General features: G+C 40.8%; 1 protein-coding gene across 1 annotated transcript in view; it reads left to right on the top strand.

The window, feature by feature from the left end:
* LOC129213929 (transmembrane protein 132B-like) overlaps positions 1-24,476 on the top strand; it is a 255,465-nt gene that overhangs the window by 102,920 nt on the left and 128,069 nt on the right. Inside the window, exon 3 of the mRNA XM_054844788.1 lies at positions 5,066-5,206. Within this exon, the coding sequence (XP_054700763.1) occupies positions 5,066-5,206 (141 nt within the window). The remainder of the gene's footprint in view (positions 1-5,065; positions 5,207-24,476) is intronic.

The raw sequence follows: 24,476 nt of genomic DNA, 5'->3' as shown, positions 1-24,476 counted from the left end.
TCTGCTATCACAGTGTTTCTCAAGCAGTATTGCTTTCATAGACTCACACCAATGAACTCTCGACTGTCTGTGCCTCCCTCCCAAATGCCGTGGAATGCACCTGGATGTGGCAACTATGAATCACATACCCTCTTCTTCTTACATCTCCCAGCAAACTCCACTTGCTTCCTGCCCCTATACAGGGATGCTTCTTTTCCTTCCTATACAGAAACACTGCCCATCTCACCCACACCCTGAAAGTCCCCAGATGTTATGTCTGAATTCAGTGATTATTTTAATTTGTAGTGCTTGGCTTAATGTATCTTAAAACACATGTATTTTAACTAGAAACTCCCCAGAGACCTCGTTCAGAACTAATTGCTTGCTGTTTGTGCAATTCTTCAAATATGTAAAATGCTCTGTGAGGACTTAGAATTACTCAGCTCTGCTCTGGTTTGGTCTTAAAATGGGTAGGGGTGTCTAGCTGAAGTGAAAGCCTGGGAAGCAGGATGTATCGACCCTCATTCTGGCTCTGCACAGACAGTATAATTTTAGGCAAGTTAACTAAACTGCCCTACAGCTTGAATTTCCTGTAGGGGAAGGATAATGATTTTATTTTTAATTGGGCTAAAAATGCATGTTGAAGGGCTGACTACACAAATGGTTGGAAATTACAAATGAAATTTATTATCGTAACTGCTATTATTAGTACGTCATTGAGAGTGAATTTAGCTCAGATCATGTTTTCCCCCATAATGGGGTGGGGGGAGATAAGAGGATTTCTAAAATAGCTCTGAAAAAGTCTTCTTTTCTCATCGTTTTGAGCATTTTCCATCTGCTGTGAGCACATTCCTGTTTTATTTCCTAAATATCTTTTCCTTCTGTTTCTATTTTAAAGTTCCTTTTGCCAAGATTTTACTTCCCAATTACTGCTGCCAGGAGTGTTGCTGGGGGGGTGTATTGCAAGCAAGCATTTACCTTTCAGATTTTGCAGTTAATTGACTGGGAGGCAGTGGAAGTCCCTGCACCACTTCCGCTAAGTGCTTGGCTGTTTAAATCCCTCTTGCAGCCCTTAAGTTACTTTCCAGCCCTGATGATTACTTGTTCCTTCTCCTTTCCTTCTGTTGTAATAACTGAGAGAAGAGGTTTAGGGCGGCTGTATTCATGGGGTCGCATACATTTAAGACTGGGATTGCATTTTAAAATAGTTTCTAGTCGTTCCAAGTTGGCAGGCTGGGGATGCTTCTGCTTGCCCGCTCCATTCAGTCTATCATGTTTCCATCTTTATATTCCACAGTAAATGGAGGACACACTGTTCAGGGAAAAAACACTGCCAGGGATACCAAATGTATTCTGTAGTTTAAATCGAAAGCAGCTTCCTCTATTCTGCATTTGTAGCTGGAGAAGAGGGCTAAATTCACTCGTGAAGCTGTTGTTTCACTGATTCCCTGTGCTGAATAGCTTTGACACCTCACCCCCCAACCCCAGCTACCTCTTCTTAAGATCTTACGGGCATAAGTGTCATGAAACACAGTGCTTGAGGATGTCACATTCCTGTTGGACCTGCTCCACCCCTAAAGAAGAGAGTACCATGAATAAATAGTGATCACCTCATTTGTGATACAGGCTGTGGGTACAGGCTGTATCGTGGGGACCCTGTTGCAGGCTGACTTCTGGTGAGCTCATTCAGTATTCCTCTGTCTCATTTACATCTCTGCTAATTGCATTATCAAAACGCCACATAAGTTGTAATGTTTTAGAGGTGGGCAAGTGCTTTTTAACAGGACAGTTTTCTGTCTGAATATTCTGCTTTTCAGAAAGCAAATATTTAATGGAAATGAAATGTCAGTTTTGCCAAATTTCCAATTGGCTCTTATGTTTTGTTACTTCCCCCCCCCCCCCCCATTTCACAATTATCTTTATAAAAAAGAAATTAAGCCATCTTAGTGGTAACAGTTATGTCTTGGGTCATGCTTCTGTGAAATGCTTCAGTAGATTGTTTCCATGTTTTCAAGCCCTGAGATGGCAGATTTTTTTGTCAGGTGGTAAATTTAAAGGGCATCAGATTTTTTCTTAAGCTATTCTGTTTATCCTTACAGCTCCCTTGTAGTTGGAAGAGCAGCACTTCCTAGTATTTTGTATGTGGGGAAAGAAAACTAAATGATCCACCCAAGCTTATAATTGAAGCCTGGCACAGAGCAGGGCAATAAACCCAGCGCCTGGGCTCACACACTAGCCATTCACCATCCTTTCTCCAGTTAATGTCAGCTCTGGTAGGAGTTTCTTACTGTTTTGCAAAGCCCCAGTCCCCAACACTTACAACAATTTTTGTGCCTGTGGAGTTTGGGGGCAGATTTAAAGATATGAATCACTTATCTGAAGAATAGTAGGCTCAAACCTCCCATATGTAGGCTGGTTTAATTTGAATTTCTTGACTTTTCCTAAGCGAGAAGCTGCATTCAGTTTCTTCCTTCTTTCAGCCTTCCTGGCTCTACTGATATCCAAAAATGCAAAATGACATCTTGTCTCAGCCCACCAGAGCAGATGCATTGCAGGGGATTAGACTGGAAATTTTCCTAAAATGCAGCGTTCTGAGACATTTTTGGAAAATGTAGCTGGGGAGCAGAGTATGTGATGTTCACTTGATGCTAACCCAGCAAGACAGTGGATATGCAGCAAGTGAAAGCTGTAGGCACAGTCAACAAGACAGCCTTGCCAAAAACCAGAAGGCCTCCTGTTAAGGGACAGTGCCCTGAAGGAGAAGCCAAGTGGTGAGCCAACAGGACAGGCATTGGGAGAGTCTCATCTGCTGTCCAGACAGGCAAAAGCATCTTGTAGCTGTATTCAGACACAAGACAAGAAACAGCAAAGCTCCTGGGCTAAGGGGTTGGCCCAAGAGGGATGCCAGTGTTTTGGGGTGCAGTGTGTCTGGAGAGGTTGGAACAGCCAGGCACGTATATAGATGTGGGTATTTGAGATTCTTGCATCCTTACCCCTACGCTGTTTGGGGACCACTGATGGAGGTAAAGAGGAGCAGCAGCTTCAGCTTCCCTGAAGAAGGAAGAGAGCTGCACAGGGGTCCCGCATGGTTAAAGCCTGCTCAGGCGCAGCAGGGATTGTGCCATGGTGCTTTTCAGCCTCGCTGGGGTAAACTGCCGGGCTAGATTTGGATCAGAGTAGAAGGAAGTAAATGCTGCAGAGTGAAGATATCTGTAGTCCAAAAGCTGTGTAGGAGGACATACAAGCTTCTGACAGATGGAAAAAGGCTGATGAATCCTGAAATCATGGGTGAAATCCAGCTGTCCTGCCCCACCCAGCATCTCCTGCTCTTCAATTAACCTTTAATTAACCAGGGCTTTGACTTGGGTGGAAAGTTGAGTTAGAGGTTTCCAGACATGTTGTCAAGAAAAAACGTGGGAAATTGAGGGGGTAGTAAGGAGGCAAATTCATTAAAAAAATATAATTTTGGCTGGGAAAGAGAAAATTTTTAAAAAGTGGTGGTGGGTTTTTTTTTCTTTGGTCAGGCCCTAAAGATTTTTTTCAAGAGTGGTTGACTAAGTGTAACGAAAAAAAAAATATTGGATCTGTTGCTGAAGGCCTAATTCTCTATCTCATGTAAATTACAAGTCAGTCTGAAATGAAGGTGTGTTGCAGGAATGATTTGGTCTAGTGTAATTACCACAGAATAAATGAATGTTCCTCTGAAAAAAGAAGAGGAGATGATAGGAAAGGGGCACAGAAGCTTTGAGGCATGTTGTTTGGAGATATGAATGTCTGTGGAGAAACATGAAGGAGACAATTAGAAAAATATCAAGTAAAATTCTCTCCTTACAGGAAACGTTTTTCATCAGATTGGTTATGCCAGGCATGAATTCGGCCCATCAAGTCAGTAAAGCCTTACAGGCAAAAATAAGGATATCATAAAAGCAGGATGAATTAATTCCTTCTCAGAGGAAGAGACTACCCATTGAGTCTTGAAGTTACTTTGATTGAAACCCATGAACTCAGCTAGAACTTAAAGGACGTTCTTAGTAGCGTAACATAAGCACCAACTGGCCACGAGGCATCGGGGCAAATCCATCACAATTCACTGTTAAGCAACGCTTCAAGTCTCAGCAGTGCTGTTTCATTCCACCATACAACTAAGAGGTCCCTCTTGGCTTTGCTTTTAATTAATTAAGTCACAGTAGTGGCGAACGTGGCGCTACAGCAGTTGCTTTCTGCCTAATTGTTCTCCAGGCATATTTGCAGCACTCCTGTTGAAATCCCAGACTTGTTTCAGAAGTCAAGCTGCACAAGTTAAGCCCCTGCTATTAAAAGCAGTTTGTTTCCTATTCCTTGGCAATCTGTTCCTAACGCTGAGCCCCACTGGAGCATGGACTTTTTTTCCTTGCAAATTTTTTTAAAGCCAAAAACCAGTGATATTTGCCAACTACCAAACTGCTTTCAGACTCTAGCCATGCTTAGGAAATCAAGCTTTTTCATGTCAGCATTATAACTATTTTCAACAGCAAGAGTTTGATGTGCCCAGTATGATAGATCCCAATACAATGGCAGAATTATTTTCATCCCTCAGTTCCTGTTCTAGGAGAACGTATTCCTTCTCTCTCCTTCCTACATTATGGTCTTTGAGCAATGAAACACATTTTTTGCATGCATATCACCCTAATATTAAAAGGCACCTTGCTCCCAAAGGTTTGCTAGCAGGAGGACGTATTTTATATCCCAGTGCTCTGATCTCCATCTTAAACTGCAGGACAGACACAACAAATTAAATCAACTTATGCTTAGTCACATCTGTTTCATTTATATCAAACTAGTGCCATTGAAGCAGAAAGCATTCTTATTCTCTCCACATTGTTCAAGCTGAAAATTAACTGGCTTTGCACATAATGAAACTCATACTTCATCTCTTTAAAGTGATTGGACCTGTTTTATATTTTTAAAGCAGAGTGACTTACAGTTGCAATGTATCAGTCTGTTACTAATGGAAGAGAGAATGTATCCTTTCCTCTTCCTTGTTTACCTCCCTGGATTTATTTGTAGGAGGTCTGTAACTAAAGCAATCCCTGTTGTTCCCCAACAGAATTAGGACAGCCCCAGGTGTGAAGATCATGGACATCAGGGTGAGTGATGCAGACCAGTGGGGGGTTCAAGAAGAGACAGACAGCGCAAGGACCACTGCCACGATCACATGTATGCACAACGACCCAAACGCAGAGAACAGGTAAGCCGCCAAGTGCTTTTGTGCATTAACCCTTGCTAAAATGCTGAGACATACAATAGCTTCCTTAAGGGGTCATATTGCTCTTTTAATAGCAGTATTTTTTCCTCCTCAGCCTCCTTGGAAATAGGTGATCTGATAAGAGCTTTTTTCCTTTTGTTTTACTTCTGAGCTTTGGAAGTAGATTATCTAATTAATCTGGAGGCAGCCAACTAGTCCTGGCTCACGTTTGCTTTTCATGCACCTTCAGGGCAGCAGGAGAATCCCTGTTGCCAAAGAGCCAACAGAAAGAAATGGATTTAAATAGAGAAATATGAAGAATAATTGAAAGCAGTATAGGACAATGCTGTCTTCTTTATTTGAAAAGCCGTGAAAGTAATAGCTATTAAGTGTTAGTCATTATTGCTGCAAAACACCTATGAGCATGTATGAACTGTCTCATGAATGCTGTGTACGTTTGTTATGGTAATGCTCCCACAAGCTATATCAAAGGTAATGAGAGATTTACATTGTTAGTCAGAATTATGTATTTTACAATACAAGCAATTTCTCTCCATTCTCATGCAGTTACCCTACACTTAAAGAACACTGTGCATAAATTCATCTTGAAATTGTATCATAATTAGGAAATTGCAAAACTTTATGTCAAAATTTTTATTTGAGGAGTCTTTTGCATCCATCTTTTTCTGAAAGCTCCTGTAAGGGAGAAAAATGGTTGTTAGTAATTTTTGAGACCTAGGAAGATTGTTGCCAGAGGTTTGAAGTGCAAAGAGAGTTTCTACTCTGTTTAGTTTCTGAAGCTGTATTTGAGGAACAAATGAATCCCATCTAGCGCTGGGTATCTGCGATAAAAGTGTTGAGGTGAAAGCTGTTTAAGGTGAGTTTGCTTTTCAGCAACAGGGATAAATAGGCACTGCTAAGGTAAGGGTCCTCTTGGATGTGTAAAGCAGGCCTGATGAACAGCAAGCGTAAAGTGCCCGTTTCTCTCCGGTAAAGATGCAGAGCGGAGGCGACTGAGTGGTACGCAGACATTTGCATTGTAAACGGTGAAGTGAGGGGAGGTGATTCCCCGCTCAGTGTCTCTGCTAAGTCGAGTGCTACAGAGCTTTCTGTCATGAAATGCCAGGCAAACTTTTCAGTTCATTAGCTGTTTCATGCACTTCCTCTCCATTTAAAAAGAAAGAAAAAAGGGCTGGGGGTGGAGGGTGTCCCCTCTTGTTTCCTAAGCACGTTTGTCAAAGTCCCAATTCTGAGGTGGTGATGTAGGAAATTCTAGCCACCTCCCATCATTATTTTGCTGGGGTTTCATGGGCTACTGTACTGATAAAGCAGAGCTCTGGCAGCTGGATTTCGCACTGTATGTTTTGTCCACAAATCCTCTGTCTTTTGGCAAGATTTCCCAGTTCCTCCAAAAGCTGTTAAAGAAGCCAGTGAGTCCCTTTGGTAGGGCGAGAGCTCAGCCACAGACACGCTGGCTCAGAGGGGAACCTTCGCGCCCGTGCTGGAGCTGCGCGATGACGCCTGATTGCTCTAGCAGTGAAATCTCAACCTGAATTAGCTCAGGCGGCTGATCTGGGTGGGTGTGCAGTATCTGCTCTCTGCTAACGTTGCAGTCAGGTTTTTTTCCTAAAACAACTGTGACCTCTGTTCTGTTCAGAGCAAGGTGGAAAGCCATCAATTTGAAAGTGAAATGCTGAGGTTAAAGGAAAACTTAGGATCATTTGGTGTTACAGAGGAATCTCTCTATTGAAATGAAACAACTATTTTTAAAGTTCGACAAAAAATAGGATGAACACTGAAACTTACTGCCTTGTACGTGCTTTCACTAATCCATGAAATTATACCTGTCACAGTAACTTAGTTTTTATTAAAACTGAGTTTTGCTTTGTGTTGAACTGTTAAATTGCACAAAAGCAACGAATCTCAAGTTAATTAATACTTTGACCCTTTCCTTTGTGAGATTAGTTTAATATTTTTGGATTAATTAAAGTATGCAAATAGAAAGTGCTGAAAGATCGTTTCCAGATTTGCAAATATTGTAGTGCTTAGAGTAAATATTTAACTTTGATCTTCCCTTTAATTTGCCTTTTTGGTCATAATGGTGGCCCTCTTGTTTCTTTTGAAGAATGTTAAGTGTTTATGTGGGGGTTCTGCTGTTTCATTTAAATGAGCAGAGACGTGAACTTGCTTCTGTTAAGGTCAATGTGGCACAATTGTAACTAGACCCAATTCATCTGTTCCTCCTTTTAGTAATTCAAGGAGCTTCATTAAAGGCAATTTATGTATGAGTAAGAGTGCAGGATCAATCTCTTTCATTGCAGAGCAGAAGCTATTAGTAAACAGAAGCGTATCTACCTCGGGGGAGACTGTTTTTTCTCTCTTGGAAGGAATTTCAGTTCTGCTGACTTGCCCGGCATTACACTGGTAGTAGAAGCGGGTAAGCCAGGACTGAGCCTCAGAGCCCAGATAGTTTTCTTTGAGGAAGAGATGGCTGAGTTTGCTATGGTTTTGCAATGCCCTCCTTGGGCTTTGAAAGAGGGCAGAAAGCCCCGGCAGCCCTGCAAGCCAGCTGGGCTGGCACAGCTCCAGGAGGTTCGGTGAAAGTGAGAAACTCCAGCAAGTCAGAACTGCATTTGCCGAACTCTCTGACTATCCTCATTGCCCTTAGCTCAGAGAGACGTCTGTTCTCCACTGCTTCGCACTTCGGTTGATCTTTCTTCCCCAGTGTGCAACTCTGATAAGAGCTACCGACAGACACTGCCTGCAAGGAGAACAGTGGCTTTGGACTGTGACATGTTCGTAATCCAGTCTGCATTCCTTTTAGCCAGTGTTATCGGCTGGAGACTTTTCAAATTTGCTTACTTTTCTAATCTTTCTCCTTCTCCCCTCTGCAGTGTTATCATTATCATGAGTTTTTCATCTCCATTTCTCACATTTCCCTACGCAAATTGAGTGTTCATTAAAATGCTTTAAATTAAGACCTTTTCTCCTTTCATGCAGAGTGCATCATGCCTTTTCTGTGCATTACTTAAAAAAAATTCCTTATCACAATGTTTCAGGCAGTTTACATTATATTCTATTAAAAATCCATTTTGTCCAAGGTTGTCACAATTCATAGATTAAAGCTTTCCAGAGTGTGTTTTGTTAGGAATACATTCATAAATTCACTTCTTTAGTAGTCTCATAAGCTTGTATTTAAAACCTCTTTTTGATAATGTAGTTGAACAAAAAGCATAAAAAGGAGAGATTTATTTTAAATATACACACACAAGTATATATGCACACATCTATTCTGATCTGTGTGGAGCCTTGCTTTGCCCTTATTGCTGCCATCTCAAAGGACTTTTTTGGTAGCTCATTGAGCGAAGAGATTGATTGTTGGCATCTGCGTTTATTCTCCCTCAGTCTCTCCTTGGGGCAGAACTCTGTGAATCTCATTTTGGTAGGGTTAGTTAAAGCAGCAGCGTGTTTTGTTTCTAAAAGACACAGTTTCTACTTTGAGCACAAATACTCTTGCATTATTCCTGCAGCTGGGACCCAGCACTCCCATTCCATACGAAAGGATCTTCCTGGATTTTTGCATTGAGTGCAAAGTACATCTTGCAAGGAGTAGAGGAAGTAAGGGCTGGTGGGCGTCAATAAAAATTGAGTGCTTTCAGCCTCCCAAGCAGAATAGCTGTGCTTGTGAAGGACTGAGATCTTTACCTGAGGTGTAGGGTATGTGTTGAATTATTGCAAAAAATGCTTTTGAAATACAAGGCCAAGATTTGGGAGTCTACCAGACGCAAATCCTTTGTGGTTTCCAGAAAACAGATCCTATTTTTGTAAAGACCACACAGGCTTTTTCCACTGTATTTGCCAAAAGATGGATTGAGCCTTGCAATTCTTTTGTCCTTTGCACCTCAGAGTTCTCTGGAAGCATCTCGGGAACATGCAACAAATTAGGCTGCAGTAGGACTAGGGCAAGAGGGCTTGAAAAGATGCCCTGAGAGCATGGTCCATCTTTGGCAACCTACAGTACCTCATAACTCAGTGCTGATATCCAGAGGAATGGGATTTCAGGAACTTTGCCAGAGTGATTTAGCATTTTATAGGATTAGGTTATTTCAAATCATGGGTGAGCAGGAGCTGAGTTTCCATGGACTCATTTGAAAGGCCCCAGAATACAACATATTTCATGGTGCTCAGTGTCTCCTTGCTGGAAAGCAGAAGAACAAAAGCTTAATGTGACCTGGCCTTTGGTTCAGGAGAAACGAGATGGCACAAACACAAAAACTTAGGCCAGAGAGTTGCAACGCAGCTTTGAAAGGGAGTATATGACGAGATTATTTTCCTTACTCAGGAAAACTGTCATTAAATTGTATTGGATTATTACCAGGTGAGGAGAATCTGATTCTCTGACAAACTGGTACTTCAATCAGAAAGATTATATTTATGCTAACTGGCAAAGTTAATATTTATGCTAACCAGCAAAGTTAATGAAATTGATTTTACCTGCAGTGCTGAGTATAGTGTTATTGAAACCAAACTGGTTCTTCTCACTTAGGGATTATTTTATCTCCATGTCTATAAGACAGCTTCCATCTCTCAGGATATCCATCGCTGCATAAATTAAAACTGCATGAGGGACACTCAGAATGCAGAAACAGGGAGGGTGAAATCTGCAGAGGGATTTTTTTCAAATGTCCTCAGAAGTATTTTTCTGTTGCCTGGAAATTTATATTTTTTTAATTGATGCAGACCAGCTCAGCTGTCTGGCATTTGACATCATCTATCTTTAAACTTGAATAAAAAATTAAGATTCTGTAATGATCATTCCATTTCTTTACCATTTTAAGAGGTGTTTACAGAATTCAAATAATTTAAATGACTTTATAAAGTTGTAATTGTAGTGTGTGAGTGTATATATATAACTTTAAATCAGGAAAAAAGCAGTTATTTCATGTATTTATAGGTATGCAAATAGATCCTCCTATTTTAAAATAATTCACTTATTTTTCTATGCTTGGGAATACCCTTTGAACCAGAAATATCACTCAAAAGGAAGATGTAAAGTTGGCTGCCAGTTAAGATATGTGCATATATTTATTTAAAGTAAATATGTGTTATTGGAGCTGATGATCAACTGAGAAAAGATGTATCATTTGGGTTTGTTTTTAAAGCTTTGGGTATGTCTCGAAAATAAGAGTTGAGTTTTTCTCCTCTGCCTCGTCACTTAGACAGACAGCTTTGAGACTCTTACTGTGGGAATTACCATTTTCCCCACTACATATTCCAGTCCCCACTTTACCAAGGGCAATAAGCTAACACTCCACCTGGAAGTCCCTGGGTACTTTCAGGCTTCGTAGCTGCACTCAGCACTTAGCTCTGCCAGATATGAGTGCTCTCTCACAGTTTTTTGGAGGTGTTTCTGCATGGAATTCACCACCACTCTGCTCCAGAATTGACATACTTGGGTCCTGCGTTGCCTCCAAGCTCATATGGCATCAAGGAAGGGCAGTGTGGTGCACACTTTCCCACTGTTTCCAGAACAGAACCTTCTGCAGTCCTGGTTGTTTGATGAGCTGATTTACTGCAGTGACTTGGCCTTCCGGAGGTTGCAGCTTGGTCGTATCTGGAGTGTCTGTGCTCTTGGTCGATACAGCACAGGGCATGCTGAAGCTAGAATGAGGAGTTTGGTTGGTTTTGTGAGATAAATAAGCCTATAAAGATGGGTGGCTGCGGGTGGCTGTAGCACACAGCAGTGTGCTGTTAAATACACTGGGGAAGGCATCGGGACATGCAGTGAAACACTTACTGATGTGTTTATTGCCAAAGGAACTTGCTTGGCCTGAGGACACTGAGCATGTAAAGTGCCATCAGCAACAACAGTTGGCTGACAGAAGATCAATTGCATGTGTTGCTTTACACAAAAAAGCAGTAACTGGTACAGACAGACAGCCTTGCTCTGTCTTATTTTAGGCCCATGCAAAGGCAGTGGGCTTGATGCCATTAAGTTCACATAGTACTAAAGTGAATGAGTAAGAGGAGCAGAGGGAGCAAAGAAACACAAGGAGATATGTAAAGCAGACAGGAAAGAATAGGGAAGAGCTGAAGAAAAAAAGCCGGGGAGATGTGAAGGGAAAGCTGATGGCTGTCACCCCCCGCCAGACTGGTCTGATGCAGGTGAAGTAGTCGGACTTCCTTAGGACCTCTTTCCACCATGAAAGCCATACTTACATGAAGCCATACTTTGGCTACTTTGAAAAGGAAGGTTTGAGCTTAAGGTGTGGGAAGAAGTCGTAGACTACGTGGTGCAGTATACTGGCTTGGGTGTTTCCCTCCTATTCTTATGCACTTGCTGCTTTCCTTAGGTCAGAGGTGTCATGGGCAAAGAAATGTGCTTTGAATGTAGAGTGTGCATGGCCTATAGATCCTGCAGGAGTTCATTCTCTGGCCTTTGGCCAGACCCCAAGACAGCACTGTCTCTTGAGCCATTGATGAAAAGGGTTTTATCTTTAATGCACCACTTTTAAGGTTGTGACCTCTATTATGAGTGACGGAGTCTGTTCTGCTTTGTGTAAAGAGTGTTCCAGTGAGAAGCATCTACACACATTTTCAAACGTAAATGACTCAATAGAGTCACAAAGAAAACCTGAGTTATAAGAATTTTAACTAACCTTTATTCTTTACATGTATGCCTTTTTGTATAAAAGAGCCCAAGCCTGCTTGGAAATGTTTCTGTAAGATAAAAGCACTGACACCTCACAGTAGCTTAGAGAGGACATAAAGAATAACAGACAAATTAACAGTGGTAGGAGGGACAACTTATTGTAGAAAGCTGCGGTTCTAGGATCAAATAGGAACGTATCGTTTCTGGAGGGATTTTTTTTTTTTTCTCTCTTCTTCTTTTTTCTTCTTTTCTCTCCCATTTAAGGCCAAGAACAATGAAATTGTCTATCCATCATCTCCTGTTGGGAGCCTGATAGCCTTACAACCACATGAATTCCCTCCTGGCCAGCCAGCTCTTTCGGATGACTGTTTCTTCCTTTTCTTAGTTAGGCTCACTGCTGCTCTGGTAAAGACTCCAGTAGAGATGGGTCAGAGGGATTACTGACTGGTAGTCCACATAATTGCTTCCTGGCCCCAGTTCACCAGTCCAAGAAGGTAATGACTTAGTGACTCTTCTTATCCCATTCTTGCTGTGCTGGTACGGTACCTTTATTATGTCCCAAGGATATCTTTTTGAACAAATATACCTTTGGTAGTTGGAAACACCTGTTGTGCAGCGCAGCAGGGAACCCCAACAAAGTAAATATACTGTTCTCTTGAACATTTGGAAAACGAGGAATGTCTTGTTGGAAGAACTCGATAACATTCACCTGTACTCAGTGGAGTAAGATGATACAATACAAACAGAGGCATGAAAATGACTTAGAAAATTAATGTTTGATAAAGATCTCTTAACTTGCCAGACTAGTAGAAAGCTTTGTGTAAATCCAGAGAAATATGCAGAAAATTTGTTCTGACAGCATTTGTTAAACTGACATACAGTGAATTGGAAAAATATTTTTTTTATTTTCTAGAAGTTGCATCTTGCTTAGAAGGTTTAGTTATGCCTCAAAAAATATTTCTGCCTACCCTGCTAGGTGGAATAGCCTCTGATTGCAAACTGTCTTGGTATTGGGTAGGTATGATGCTACATGAGAAACTTCGAACTTGGACTCTGTGTAGCTTATCTTGGTGAGCAAAGGACCTGAGGAACTAAAAGACTCAGACTGAGGAAAAGAGACAATTCCTTGGGTGTAGGATGTGTGCTGTGAAGTAGCAAGTCCCTTCTTGCATTCCATCCTATATGTTTTTGGTAGCAATGGGAATAAAATTATGACGAATAGCAGATTTATCATGAGAAAAGGAACATAAAAGTTGGACCACCTGGTCACGTTCATGCCCACTTTTGATCTTTGGCTCAAAAAAAAGGAATTCTAATTCCTTGGTCAACTTGCTTGATAGATCAGGGAGTTGTTTGTCAGCTGTGTTTGTAATTGCAGACTTTCTTGCAGAAGTCTGGTTCCTACTTCTAGAAGTGGTTTGACAGGCCAGTTTTTAGCTTATCATTTCAGCCCTTTCAATTTTGATCTCCTTTTTCTGTATTGGCAGTTTAGATGGTATAAGGAAAATGGAAGTCATTTCTTAATACCTGACTTTTGAATATAATGTGGGGTTAAAAATAAAAAATAAAAACTATTAAAAAAAAAATCAAAACAGTGGAACTCCCTGATCTTTTGGTCTCTTCTTTGATGTAGCAACAAACATGTGAAGAAGTGGCTTAAATGAACTCTTCAAAAGTGTGGTCCACAGAACCTGATCCAAAGCATATTCTGAGTGACATTTCTTTTGAAAGATGAGCCCAATCATTCTGAAATGAATCTTGTTTTTTAATTTGACCTAATTAGCTTCATTTTGGATATATCATTCCTTGATGTGAATCTTAATATTGATGTAACAGTTGGGAAAGTTTAATTTCAGGGTAGGATAGTCTGCATAATTAGGACTGCAGGAATATAGCAGGGAGGCTGGGAGCACATTTCAAATGCATGCTGATGAGTGAATGACTGTTCAAATAGTTATTCATCCATTGATGCTTGCATGCTTTTTCCATACTGGATGCCAAAGGGAGTGATGACATATTCAAGAGTCAATGGGCTTCTCTGAGTCTCTACCGGTTTACTGTTATTTGCTATGCAGTATGTTTTAATGGTCGTGTGGATGATTACACGTGAGTTACCACAGCACGTCCGTGACAAAAAGCTGTACAATTCTGGAAAATTTCTAAAGCTTTACAGAGATATGTATGCACATTCCAGCCATGCTTAATTGATAACTTAAGACTCAGTGATAAAGCCCAAGTAAGCTTGGCTGCTGAACTCATCACTCATAACACTCCCTGACTCAAGGAACAAAAGCAAATGTGTGTTGGATTTTTGGGTTTTGTTTCTATAATTTAGTCACCTTTTTTGCTCCCTTCATAACTTAGACTTGAAGAAGCCTTTTCTTAGATGTATGCTGGTCTGAATATCCAGGAAACACAGTGTGCACTCTTTAGATATCTCACATGACCTTACTGATGGGACGATGTCAATGAACCTTATGGAGATTACAGAGGGAGGAAGACGACATGGATTGAAACCATTATGCTACAAAAGCATTACCTGATTCTTCTGTAAATATTGTACTTATATAGTCCCAGTTTCAAAACCTATTCTTTTGGCAAACTTAAGTCTAGATTCAGAAGAGCACCTTTATGTAGCCTGCCACTTAAGTACATACTTGGTTTTAAGTACCTACCTTGGTTCTGTTGATACCAGGTATAATGGTAAAGGAGGTACTTGGAGTCAGCAATTAGAGACAGCAATATGCGGAAAATATAAGTCTTGATGGTAAGCTATGTTATATATAATGAGAAGCATTAGTGTGTCACACCTGAAAATATTGTGGAAATCAGAAAGTGAAATCTTCTGTAGCGCAGAAACCTTTCTGACTCTATTGGAAGTGTTGCTAAGGAATTTATTTTTGGCAACTGTACACAGAGATTTAAGTACCATAATTGGATTGTTCTTTGATATAATAGGACTGGAAAAGATTATTGAATGAATGTGAAATCAGGGAGCTGGTATTTGAGGTATGTTTAATTCCCACTTTTACCAATTCATGAGTTTGACTTGCAGTGGAGCCTACTGCACACATTTGAATTCTGTTCAAGATGTGTTGACTTGCTTACTTAACAGCCAGTGCATTAAAGTACAAAAGCTAACAACTCATTTATTAGGCATTTAGCCAAAATTTAAACTCATTTTATTTTTAGGAGGTGCTGCTGCTAGACAGGCAAATATTAAGTTTGTTACTTTGATTTATTTGAATCCTCTGTGCCAAATAAGTTATAAAACATCCCAGCATTAACTTTGCATAAATTATTTTTTCCTTTAGTTAGAATTTTTCACTCATTTTGCTATTGATATTCCTCACCTGTGTTTATAACTTAAAAAGAGTTATAAACTGTTTTAAAATGAATAAATAAGTATTGGCTGATGCTTCTGTCAGTGTCAGTATATGATTTTTGTTTGTTTCTTTTAAATCTCACTGTTTCCTTGAGAAGAGCATTAAGTTGGAGTTAAGCTTAAGACCCTTTGCGCATTCATTAGAGTGATGAATCTGTAAGCTAAGACTTGGGCACTTTTGCGAGATCCCTGGTCCACCAGGGTGGCTGAAAGATAACTATGTAGAGGTTATACCACTCCAGAGGGTGGCTCGTGCCAGTACAGCAAGGCGAAAGATAAAACGGACCTTCGAGGAGCACTGGTATTTAGGAACGCTCTGTGACAAGAGGCAAAATACTGGGGAGCACGTTTAACCACAGTAGCTTCCCTGTTGGAGAGAGCAGCTTACATCAGGATTGTTTAGCAGCTTATCCCAGTTGGCCTGTAATAGAAGAAGAGTTATGCCCCCCTTGTCACCTGGCTGAAAATGTAGGACACCATTTTATTATAAACTTGGACATATTGCCTTCAGGAACTTGCACGCAGGTACTTGAAAGCTAGCTGTGTTTGTTCTTTCTATATAATTTGGTCTATATAGATTTTCCCAAGATACTTGTTAAGGGGCTTGCCTTGAAATATTGCAGTCATTAAGGCAAATCGCTAAACCTTTAGCAAAAAAGCTTTCCTTAAAACTAACTGCCAATAGCTTGATCTCACAAAAATTCCTTTTTTTATTGGTATAATTAATGAACAGATTTGATTCTTCAGAAGTTCTCAGACTCACTGGGCTCAAAAGCTTGGCACTTACAAATCTCATGAAGAGCTTTGTTGTTGGGGTGTGCTCCTCCGCATGTGTCGTCCAGGTGCTGCATTTTTGGTTCTTAGCCTGTGCCTAGACTGTGAGCAGCCCTGAGCTGAGGACAGGCAAACATAGATCCTCCCTGATGTTTGCTAAGGTTGTGTTAGGCTGGTGTGCAATAGCCGGACCGACAGCGTCACACGCTTTCTGATACCATATTTCACAGTGCTCCTGCAACTGCCGGGATGAGACTGAGACTGCCAGGCTCCCCCAAGCAAACGTCCCTGTTACTGTCAGCTAAGAAGGTGGCTACCTTGCATCACCCACATGCTTAACACATTTTAGCTCTTTCGCTGAGGGAGTGCTCAGCATTGCACAATCAAAAAGAGTTATTTGGTCTTTTCTCTCAGGGGGTTTCAGTGCAGAGATTTAACTGTAGAAATTACTGACTTCAGCAGTGAGTGGATAGTGGAGGTATTTGGAGATAGGTGTTCCTATTTTTGCTTTCCCTCTTAGACAATTTTCATCCATGCTGGTTTTCTAAATCTGTGACTGGTGTATCTTTTTGTTAGACAAGCACTCTTCTTAATGGTGTACCATTTAATTTCTCTAGTGACAAGAGGAGGAAATAAGTTATTCCTCTTTTAAAAAGAGTGATTTAAGTAGGGAATAATGAATGCAAAATGCTGTCATTAAAAATCAGCAGATAAGCTGATGGATCATCTGTCACTCCCAAGCCTTGCCATAAAGGAAAAGTAGATAATAATTTTTTTAAAAAATAAAAATGGTAATGATGAGTATGGAACATGTTGACTGTGAAGTCCTTAATAATGAAACCTGTTATTTATTCAATGAACAACACCTTGCGACTCCCTGCTGGCCAACACATTGTAGGAGTAAATTACTTCTTTCAAGAGCCTTCCAAAAAGGGTGTAGCATGAGAGATGGGGTATTTTTGTCTTCTCTGTATTTCACCACTTTTATTGTGCAGACGTTAATTCTATACAGTAGCAGCATACTGGCATGAAATTGGGTTTGCCACAGTATATACTCAGCTGTTTTGCGTGGGAATCACGTCTTCACTGGAAGAGACATTTGGGTGCCTGCAGTGGGAGATGCCTGGATCTGACCTGCCTGTGTTTTCTTAAAGTGTGCCCAGGTATGATTCATCTCAAAGGAGATACCTAAACCAGCCCCTCAGAAATTGTGCAATAAAAGTGCATTTTCTCTGCACAGAAAATACAGGGACGCTACTGGGCTAGCTCAGATAGCTATATCTAAATTAGAGAAAAATTAAATGGAGTGAGGTTAATCCAAGCCTTTGTTTCTTGGAAACTTTTTGCTTCCCTTTTGATACCATTAAGGAGTTAATAATTTGTGGGATTCCTCAGCTGGGACTGGTGTCTGGGATACAACAACCTTTCCCTTGTTTCAAGACATGGCTTAGCTGAGTGATAGCCCTTGGCAAATATTGACTCTCTTTTGCCGAGTGTTGTCCTTATTAACCTACCAGAAGCTGCTAAAAATGCATTAATTGGGTTTTCCCAATTCTTCTTATATAAAGAAGTTGTATATAAACTTAGTGCAGGTGTAACAATGGAAAAATAGTGACTGAGGTAGTTTATGAGTACGAGGCTGTTTTTCCCATGTTATAGGTGAGTGCCTTCACCCCGGGGCTGTTGGGGAGATGGATCTTGTAATCCTGCAGTTTTCAGAAAGATGAGATTTTTAGCTAAAGTAAAAAGAATGCATCACTTAAAAACAGTTTTTTAAAGAAAATTATTTCCATCCTTACCCTCCTTTTCATTTCTGACATATACTGAACATTTTCATTTGTTTACCATCAATTGTCATCCTATTACTGTTGTTTATGAACTGTTTATTAATCAATACTACAGTATTTCCAACTCTGGCATCTGTGTTAGGCGCTGAGTGCACGTGTCTTCAGAAGGTCTCAGTAGACTTGTACTTGGTTCAGGGCCAGGCTTTCGGAGAGCTCATTAGAGCTTCAGCTGAAGTTCACAAAGCCAAAGAGCAGCTGTCCGCTCTGCTTTGTGTGCCTTTATTTAGTTTTCTTAAATGGGGCGCTCAGCTCCTCTGCAGTGTGACCACTATTCTAGATACTAGACTGCAAGTTGTTTGGAGTTCAGGAACATCGAAAACTTGCCACTTACTTGCATGAAATAGGACCTGACTGTCCCAGTCCAGCATCTGATTTAGCCAGATACAAGTGCTCTGTTCCTTGCTACACACCCTAGAACATCTATTTTTCTTATTCATTACAAAGAGGGAAGGAGAACTTCAAGCCCCCGTGACAGTATATTCTCCATCCCACAAAAGCATTTCTGTCAACTGTGTTCAAAGCTTTGTGAAATGATGCTATCATTGGGGTAATATCAGTCTTTGACCTCTGGGAAGAAGGCTGTCTTAGGTACAATATAAAAAATACTTTCACCCTTGGTGGTTGTAACCGACAGCACTTCCTAAGTTTCTCAGAATATTCAATCCAGCTGGCTCAAGGTGGTTCCCATGACGGAGCAGATGTGGTCAGCCTTGCATGGCTGCAGGTACTGCCCTTTCATTTTGTAGGGGTAGCCGCAGAGCAGAACAGGTCAAGTGCAGGGTGGCAACTCCCTTCCTTTTTGCCAGTCCACAGCTAGCTCAATTTTTCCAATTACTCATGTTTTACATACATCGTTGCCCCAAGCCAGGTGAACAGATGCATGTTCTGAAAAGACTACGGTGGAGGGGAAAAAAAATGTCAAATATATTCTTAGAAGCTCAAAATACCAGCAGATTTCTGTTGATTTGGAGATGCCCAGGCATTTGTACCTTTATTCTTTGCACAAGCGTTTAAAAACACTGTAGGGCTCCTTTCTTTGTGTTTTACAGAACAAATTCTCTGATTTTTTTAAAAAATATATACTAACAATAAGTATCATAAAGAGCTGGAGAACTGGATGGGTGGGAGCAGGATTTCTTTCAACCAGTTGAAAGAAAAAGAAGTTGATCACCTGCAGTGGGACAATTTGTGCTTTTGCCTCTTGGATACAGTGAATTTGTGAAGCTTTTGAGTTGGCGTCGGTTAGTCCTTAAGTTTTACTTTTTTGATGAGGGGATGTCTGCTGGTCGTCTTCTCTCCACCTCTTCCTCCACTCCCAAGCACCAGTGGAGATCAACAGAACTGATGTGGTGATGTGAGCTGTAATTCTCTTTCAGCCATGATTATATGTCAGTCTGCTGCACACCATAAGTGGTACTTCTGGATTCCTGCTGTGAGCAGTTGATTAGATTCTTGTACCTTTTATTCAATACATAAGGAATTTTTTTTAACAAAGCACAGTAACACACAAAACCCCCAGTTTATTCTTTAGTCTCTTTTTTTTGACTAACACCTCATGCTTAAATACAAACTAAATTTTTTTTTGGCATTCCTGACCTTCCTTAATTCCATCTGTCCTCCTGTTCCAAAGAAAATTCAATTTAAAGGTTCATGTTGACCCTAAATTGTAGGATAAGTCTATGACCTAGGTAGAAATTTCCTACAAAATGTGAATCTTAAATTGAATTTTGAACTCTCACAAAATGAATGCTAACTGCAAGTTTATTTGTAGTTCCTCTTGTTACATTTTTCTTTGTCAGCACAAGCTTTATTCCTCCAAATATATTACTGAATGAAAGAAAGAAGCCATTCTTTTATCTGTTAATGCTGATGCCTGTAATCCATCCTGTTCATTTTCTGTGCTGCTATTTTCTTTGTATGGTTCTTCTCCAGCTTAGGTAGCACAGAAGAACTTAACTGCTTAAGTCTGATGTGCTTTTCTATTCCTGGCAGCAGTGTAGGTTGCTAAACCATTATGTGGGAGATGCCTTCTGGAATATGAATTGTGCGTTGCAGTTGGAATATGGCAGGGTTAGGGCCCGGTCTAGGAGGAGCCTTTTAATTAGCTTTTTGGATATTTTCCGCAGAGCTGCCAATTAGATTGTAATTTCCTGAGCAGTTTTTGCAAGTGGAGAGTGTTCTTTCTGAAGGTCTACTGTTACAGGGCTTTCCTAATGTATGTGGTACCACTTAATTCTGGGAGATCAGGGGTGAAACCCCTGAATTTATACCAGGTGATGCTGGACAAAAGCCAGGAAACAACTCTTCATCTGATGACATGAGGACAGACCTGTTTCACTTCATAGTTAATCACTTTTGATTTATTGCTGTTCAAAGTTTTATTCAGCTGTTAATATTTGCAAATATGCTTGGTGCTGGATAGCATATAACACTGGAGACAAATTGTGCCCCAAAAGGCTGGGGCAGCTTACGTTTACTGATTTGCACATACTGTATCTAAGTCTTAATTTTCTTTTAAATAGAGCATTAATTGGGTCTCTGGATGAATACTTATGTTCACTTCTGGCCAGGTGCAAAATGGTATCTTGTATAATGAAGGCTGTTCAGAAGCCCAGACCCTGGGGTTGGTCAGGATTGAATTATTCCCTGATCTGCACTTGGCCCTTGGGCAGCTGGCTAAAATCCTCTGTACCATTTCAAAATGCTGTAGAGGAATGACTCGTGTGATACATAGGCCTTTTGTGGATTACATGAACGAGGTTAATTTCAGCTGTAGTTCTACTTATTTACCATAAAATACTAGGACAATGCTGGTACTCTTATGTAGAGAGGAGTCTTATTAAGTAGTGATGGTGATGCACATTGACAAGTCTTGCAATTTTTATAATGTTTTTTTCAAATATTTACATTCTAAGTCACTGACTCCTGGAGTCAAGTGATTTTGAAGAAGGATTCCACTTGCTTTTAAACGCAAAAGTGCGATTCTGCTTGTTATGACTCATGAAAAAACTTGAAAATTTCATGAGACTCAAAAGATGAGAAATGAAAGAAAGAGCTCTTAAAAACTTTAGGAATCCTTAGGATGAACTCATGAATGTGCAGGATCTGATACATGATTTTTGCATGTTGGTGATGCAGAGGAGGGCAGCTCTTAGAGCCCTTGCATTAGGAAGAATTGGACTGCGTGCCATAGTAAGGAGGGCTTCCACATTTTCAGGCATGTTATCTGTCTTCTGAAAGTGGTCATTTGATTTCCTGTCTTGGCAATTGACGATGGAGCAGACAGTAATTTTAAGATGAGCATGGTCAGTCTACATGTTAATACACCATGAACACTAGCACTGGTAAGTTCTGAGGATCCCTGCACTGCTAATTAGTATTTCTGTGGTTTCACTAATCGCTTGAACTGGGAACTTGGCCAAAACTAACAGAAGAGACTTCCAGTACAATAAATTGTTTTAATTTTGTGATCTGATCTTATGCATGGCTCAGTGTTTCTGAAGGCAAGGGTAGAATAAAATCTCATTTTGCATGATAACTTATGCAAATCAGAACTTTTTGGTCCCAGATGAAGCTCTGCTTCTATTGACATGGTGCTAGCAAAATGCTGTTAAGAATAAAAAGCCACTAAAACTTTATTTTGCTGATAATATTTCATTATTGCTTTGTAAGCTACCTTATCCATAGGGCAAAATCTGCCAGAGAGATAAGATCCCATAACTCCTGTTTGCTTGTATCATTCCCTTTATGATTTATAGAGTGCCGTAGATGTTCATGGCATTTTGCAGACATATAAAAGATTGACATGTTCTTGCCTCAAAGAACTTAAAAATTCTGCAGTTTAGCAGCAGTCAGCAGTTCCTCCTATCTGAATTCTACTTTTAATGGCACTGTATAAAATCACTATTACACAGCCACCAAATGAAATGGCATTTTATTTGTAGTTACAAATGTGATGGTTTTAAAATGTTTGCTAAGGGTCCTAGACTGTCTACATGATGGGCTAGAAGGCTCTATTCCCTGGCCTGAAGAGAGAACAGAAATGGTACAAAACAGGCCCCTATCCTCTGACCAGGGGAGATGACCTGAAATGTCCCTGTCGCTGCCAGGAAGGGTGTCACATAGCACTAAACATGGTAGGGACGTTTATGATATGGGTAAGACTCACAGCTGAAGAGGGGAAGATTCATAGCTCCTTTCACAGCAGGAGCCAAACTGTGTTCCCCTGGTAATGACTCTCGGCCATCACTGGTTTATGCGAGACTTGAACTAGTGACCGAGCCATGAAACCCTCTGTATCCTGTTATCAACTTCTTGAGGCTCAGAACAGGCACTGCAGACTTCTACCAAGGGGCTTGCGATAGTTTCTGTAGCTCTTACAGAGGTCAACCAGCTAATTCATCACAAACTACCCTGAAAATCTTTCCATTAAAGTTTAAGGGTCCAGGTAAGTAAAATTTTTGATATGGATAATACTTATATGTCCCTGTCTGAAAGAGAATACAGTCATCTGCTGTGACTCTCTACTTAATTGTATATAAAACCTCTTCCCACCATTGATTTGAAACAATTGGATGTCATTTTATTACCAGTATTTGGAATGTCACTTTGCTACTTGACACATCTTTACATTCTGCATTATGTCCTTGTAGTAAATTGTGAGTGAAGTTCCACCTTTATACATGCAATTTTAGGATTTCCAGGCAGTAAAAGTAAAATCCTTCTATATCCTGCCCAGGTAATTTAACAGAATTATATATATAAACATAACATTAAAAGCAATTTTCTGAGCCTCGTGATTACACTGATTTTGTTTGTCACACACCTGCATGTACTGACTTAACATATTCTGTCACTCATAGTAAACTCCGTCCCACAGTGCATTGTGACAGATGCTAATGAATATGATACATCATAATTTTTCAAAGCAAGAGGTACTTGGAAAGATCTCACTTTCACCTTATTAAATGCTTTGAAAATTAATTTTATTGTCAATAAAGTAAGATTCTGAGGGTTTTAAAGGCCTCTATGCTTGACCCTAAGCATAAATGAAATTCAATTAAATTTTAAAGATTGCTTTGGTGAATTCCAGCCTAAAAGATTTTTGAGCAGCAAACTGGTGGGAGGCTGGAATCATTTGGAGGGGTTTTGTTTCTCAGGAGGTGAGTGAAAAAGCTCCCACTAATTCCAGTGGGAACTGGAGCAAGCTGTTATGCTGTCGTCCAGTTACATTTTCTCAGTGCAAGACAGCAGCAGGGGTGGTTTTGTCTGGAGTTGTGGTTATAACATAAGGCATTTGGAGATCGCAAGGTCAAAACTACTCGAGTTTGTCAGACACCCTGCCTTTCTCATTGAACAAAAGCTCAGCAGAGAGCGCGATGTGACAGAATTAACAAAATACATAGTTTCAAAGACAGCAAACTTTTCTGAGCACTTTGGGAAAGGAGGACTACCGTTGATTTTTCAGTCAGCCTTGAAGTGCAGCACTACACCAGTGCAAATATTCTCATGTGGCAGTATGACGATAGAGACAGGTATAAAAACTCTGTTGTAATTCGCTGATACACGGGTTTTTATTCCATATTTGCTGTGGGAGATCGGTGCGTGTGCGTTGTGATGGGCAAACCCAGGCTCCAAATCTCTGTGCATCCACAGCTCTGCATTTCCCATGTTCCAGTTTCCTCTCTTTGTATTTCTTTGTTGTTTACCATCTCCGGTTGCCTGCAATGGGTAATCATGCTCTGGTATCAGCTTTTTATGTTTTTGCTGGGTGGCACCTTCCCTTTAGGTTGTTAACTTTTTGAGTGCAGTGAGTGCTGATCTTGTTATCCGCAGGCTTTGCTCTGCGATTATGGAGAACGCACACTGGGCTGGACTTGTTTTTTACCCTGTCTCTACACCGGTGAAATCCCTTTTGACTCCTGGTAGCAACTCAGGGTTGTCCAGTCGTGTCCTTAGTTGAGGAAGAAATAGTTGAAATAGATTTTTAGTAAACCTTTAGCTGCTTGTCACCCGCTTTAACCAGAAACAGGTGAGGTGAGAAGGGCAAGGTGCAGCCTGAGAGGCCCTTTCGCCTCAGGGGAAGAGGCGAAACCTTCCGGAAACGGGACGTCCCACTTGCACAGGCTCCCTGCAATGGGAGTGCCTCCTGGGGACGGCACACCATGCCCAGCTCATGCCCTGGGAATTTGGGAAGAAGCACCAAAAAGCGCAGAGGAGGTGTGCGAGGAGGTGTTGGCATCAAGCCCACTGTCAGCACTGTTTGGCATTGAGGTGGGTGCTGCTGGCACTCCGCTGTGTTGTCCGGGGCGTCTCACTCAAGGCTGCCATGGTATGAACCAGATCAGCATCTCTCTGATATGCACAAACGTTTTATCAGTCATGCTTTAAACTACAGGGATTGTCGGCATTTTAGTCACACGCTCTGCTGGGGGGAGTTAATATCCTTCCTGACTGAGTACATTGCCTAGAGGGACCATTTCGTGTGTAACACTCTGGTAGAGAGAGTGATACCAGGCACTGAGCTGCGCAGGGTAAAAGACTAATGTGCGCTATGTTAAATGGTGTCTTGGGTTTTGCTGGGTCCCTATTCATAAAACACAACAAAGTGGCGAC

Source organism: Grus americana, chromosome 16 (assembly GCF_028858705.1).
Source record: "Grus americana isolate bGruAme1 chromosome 16, bGruAme1.mat, whole genome shotgun sequence".
Lineage (NCBI taxonomy): Eukaryota > Metazoa > Chordata > Aves > Gruiformes > Gruidae > Grus > Grus americana.
The sequence above is the reverse complement of the archived record's forward strand: the minus strand, read 5'-3'. Positions and strand labels throughout refer to the sequence as shown.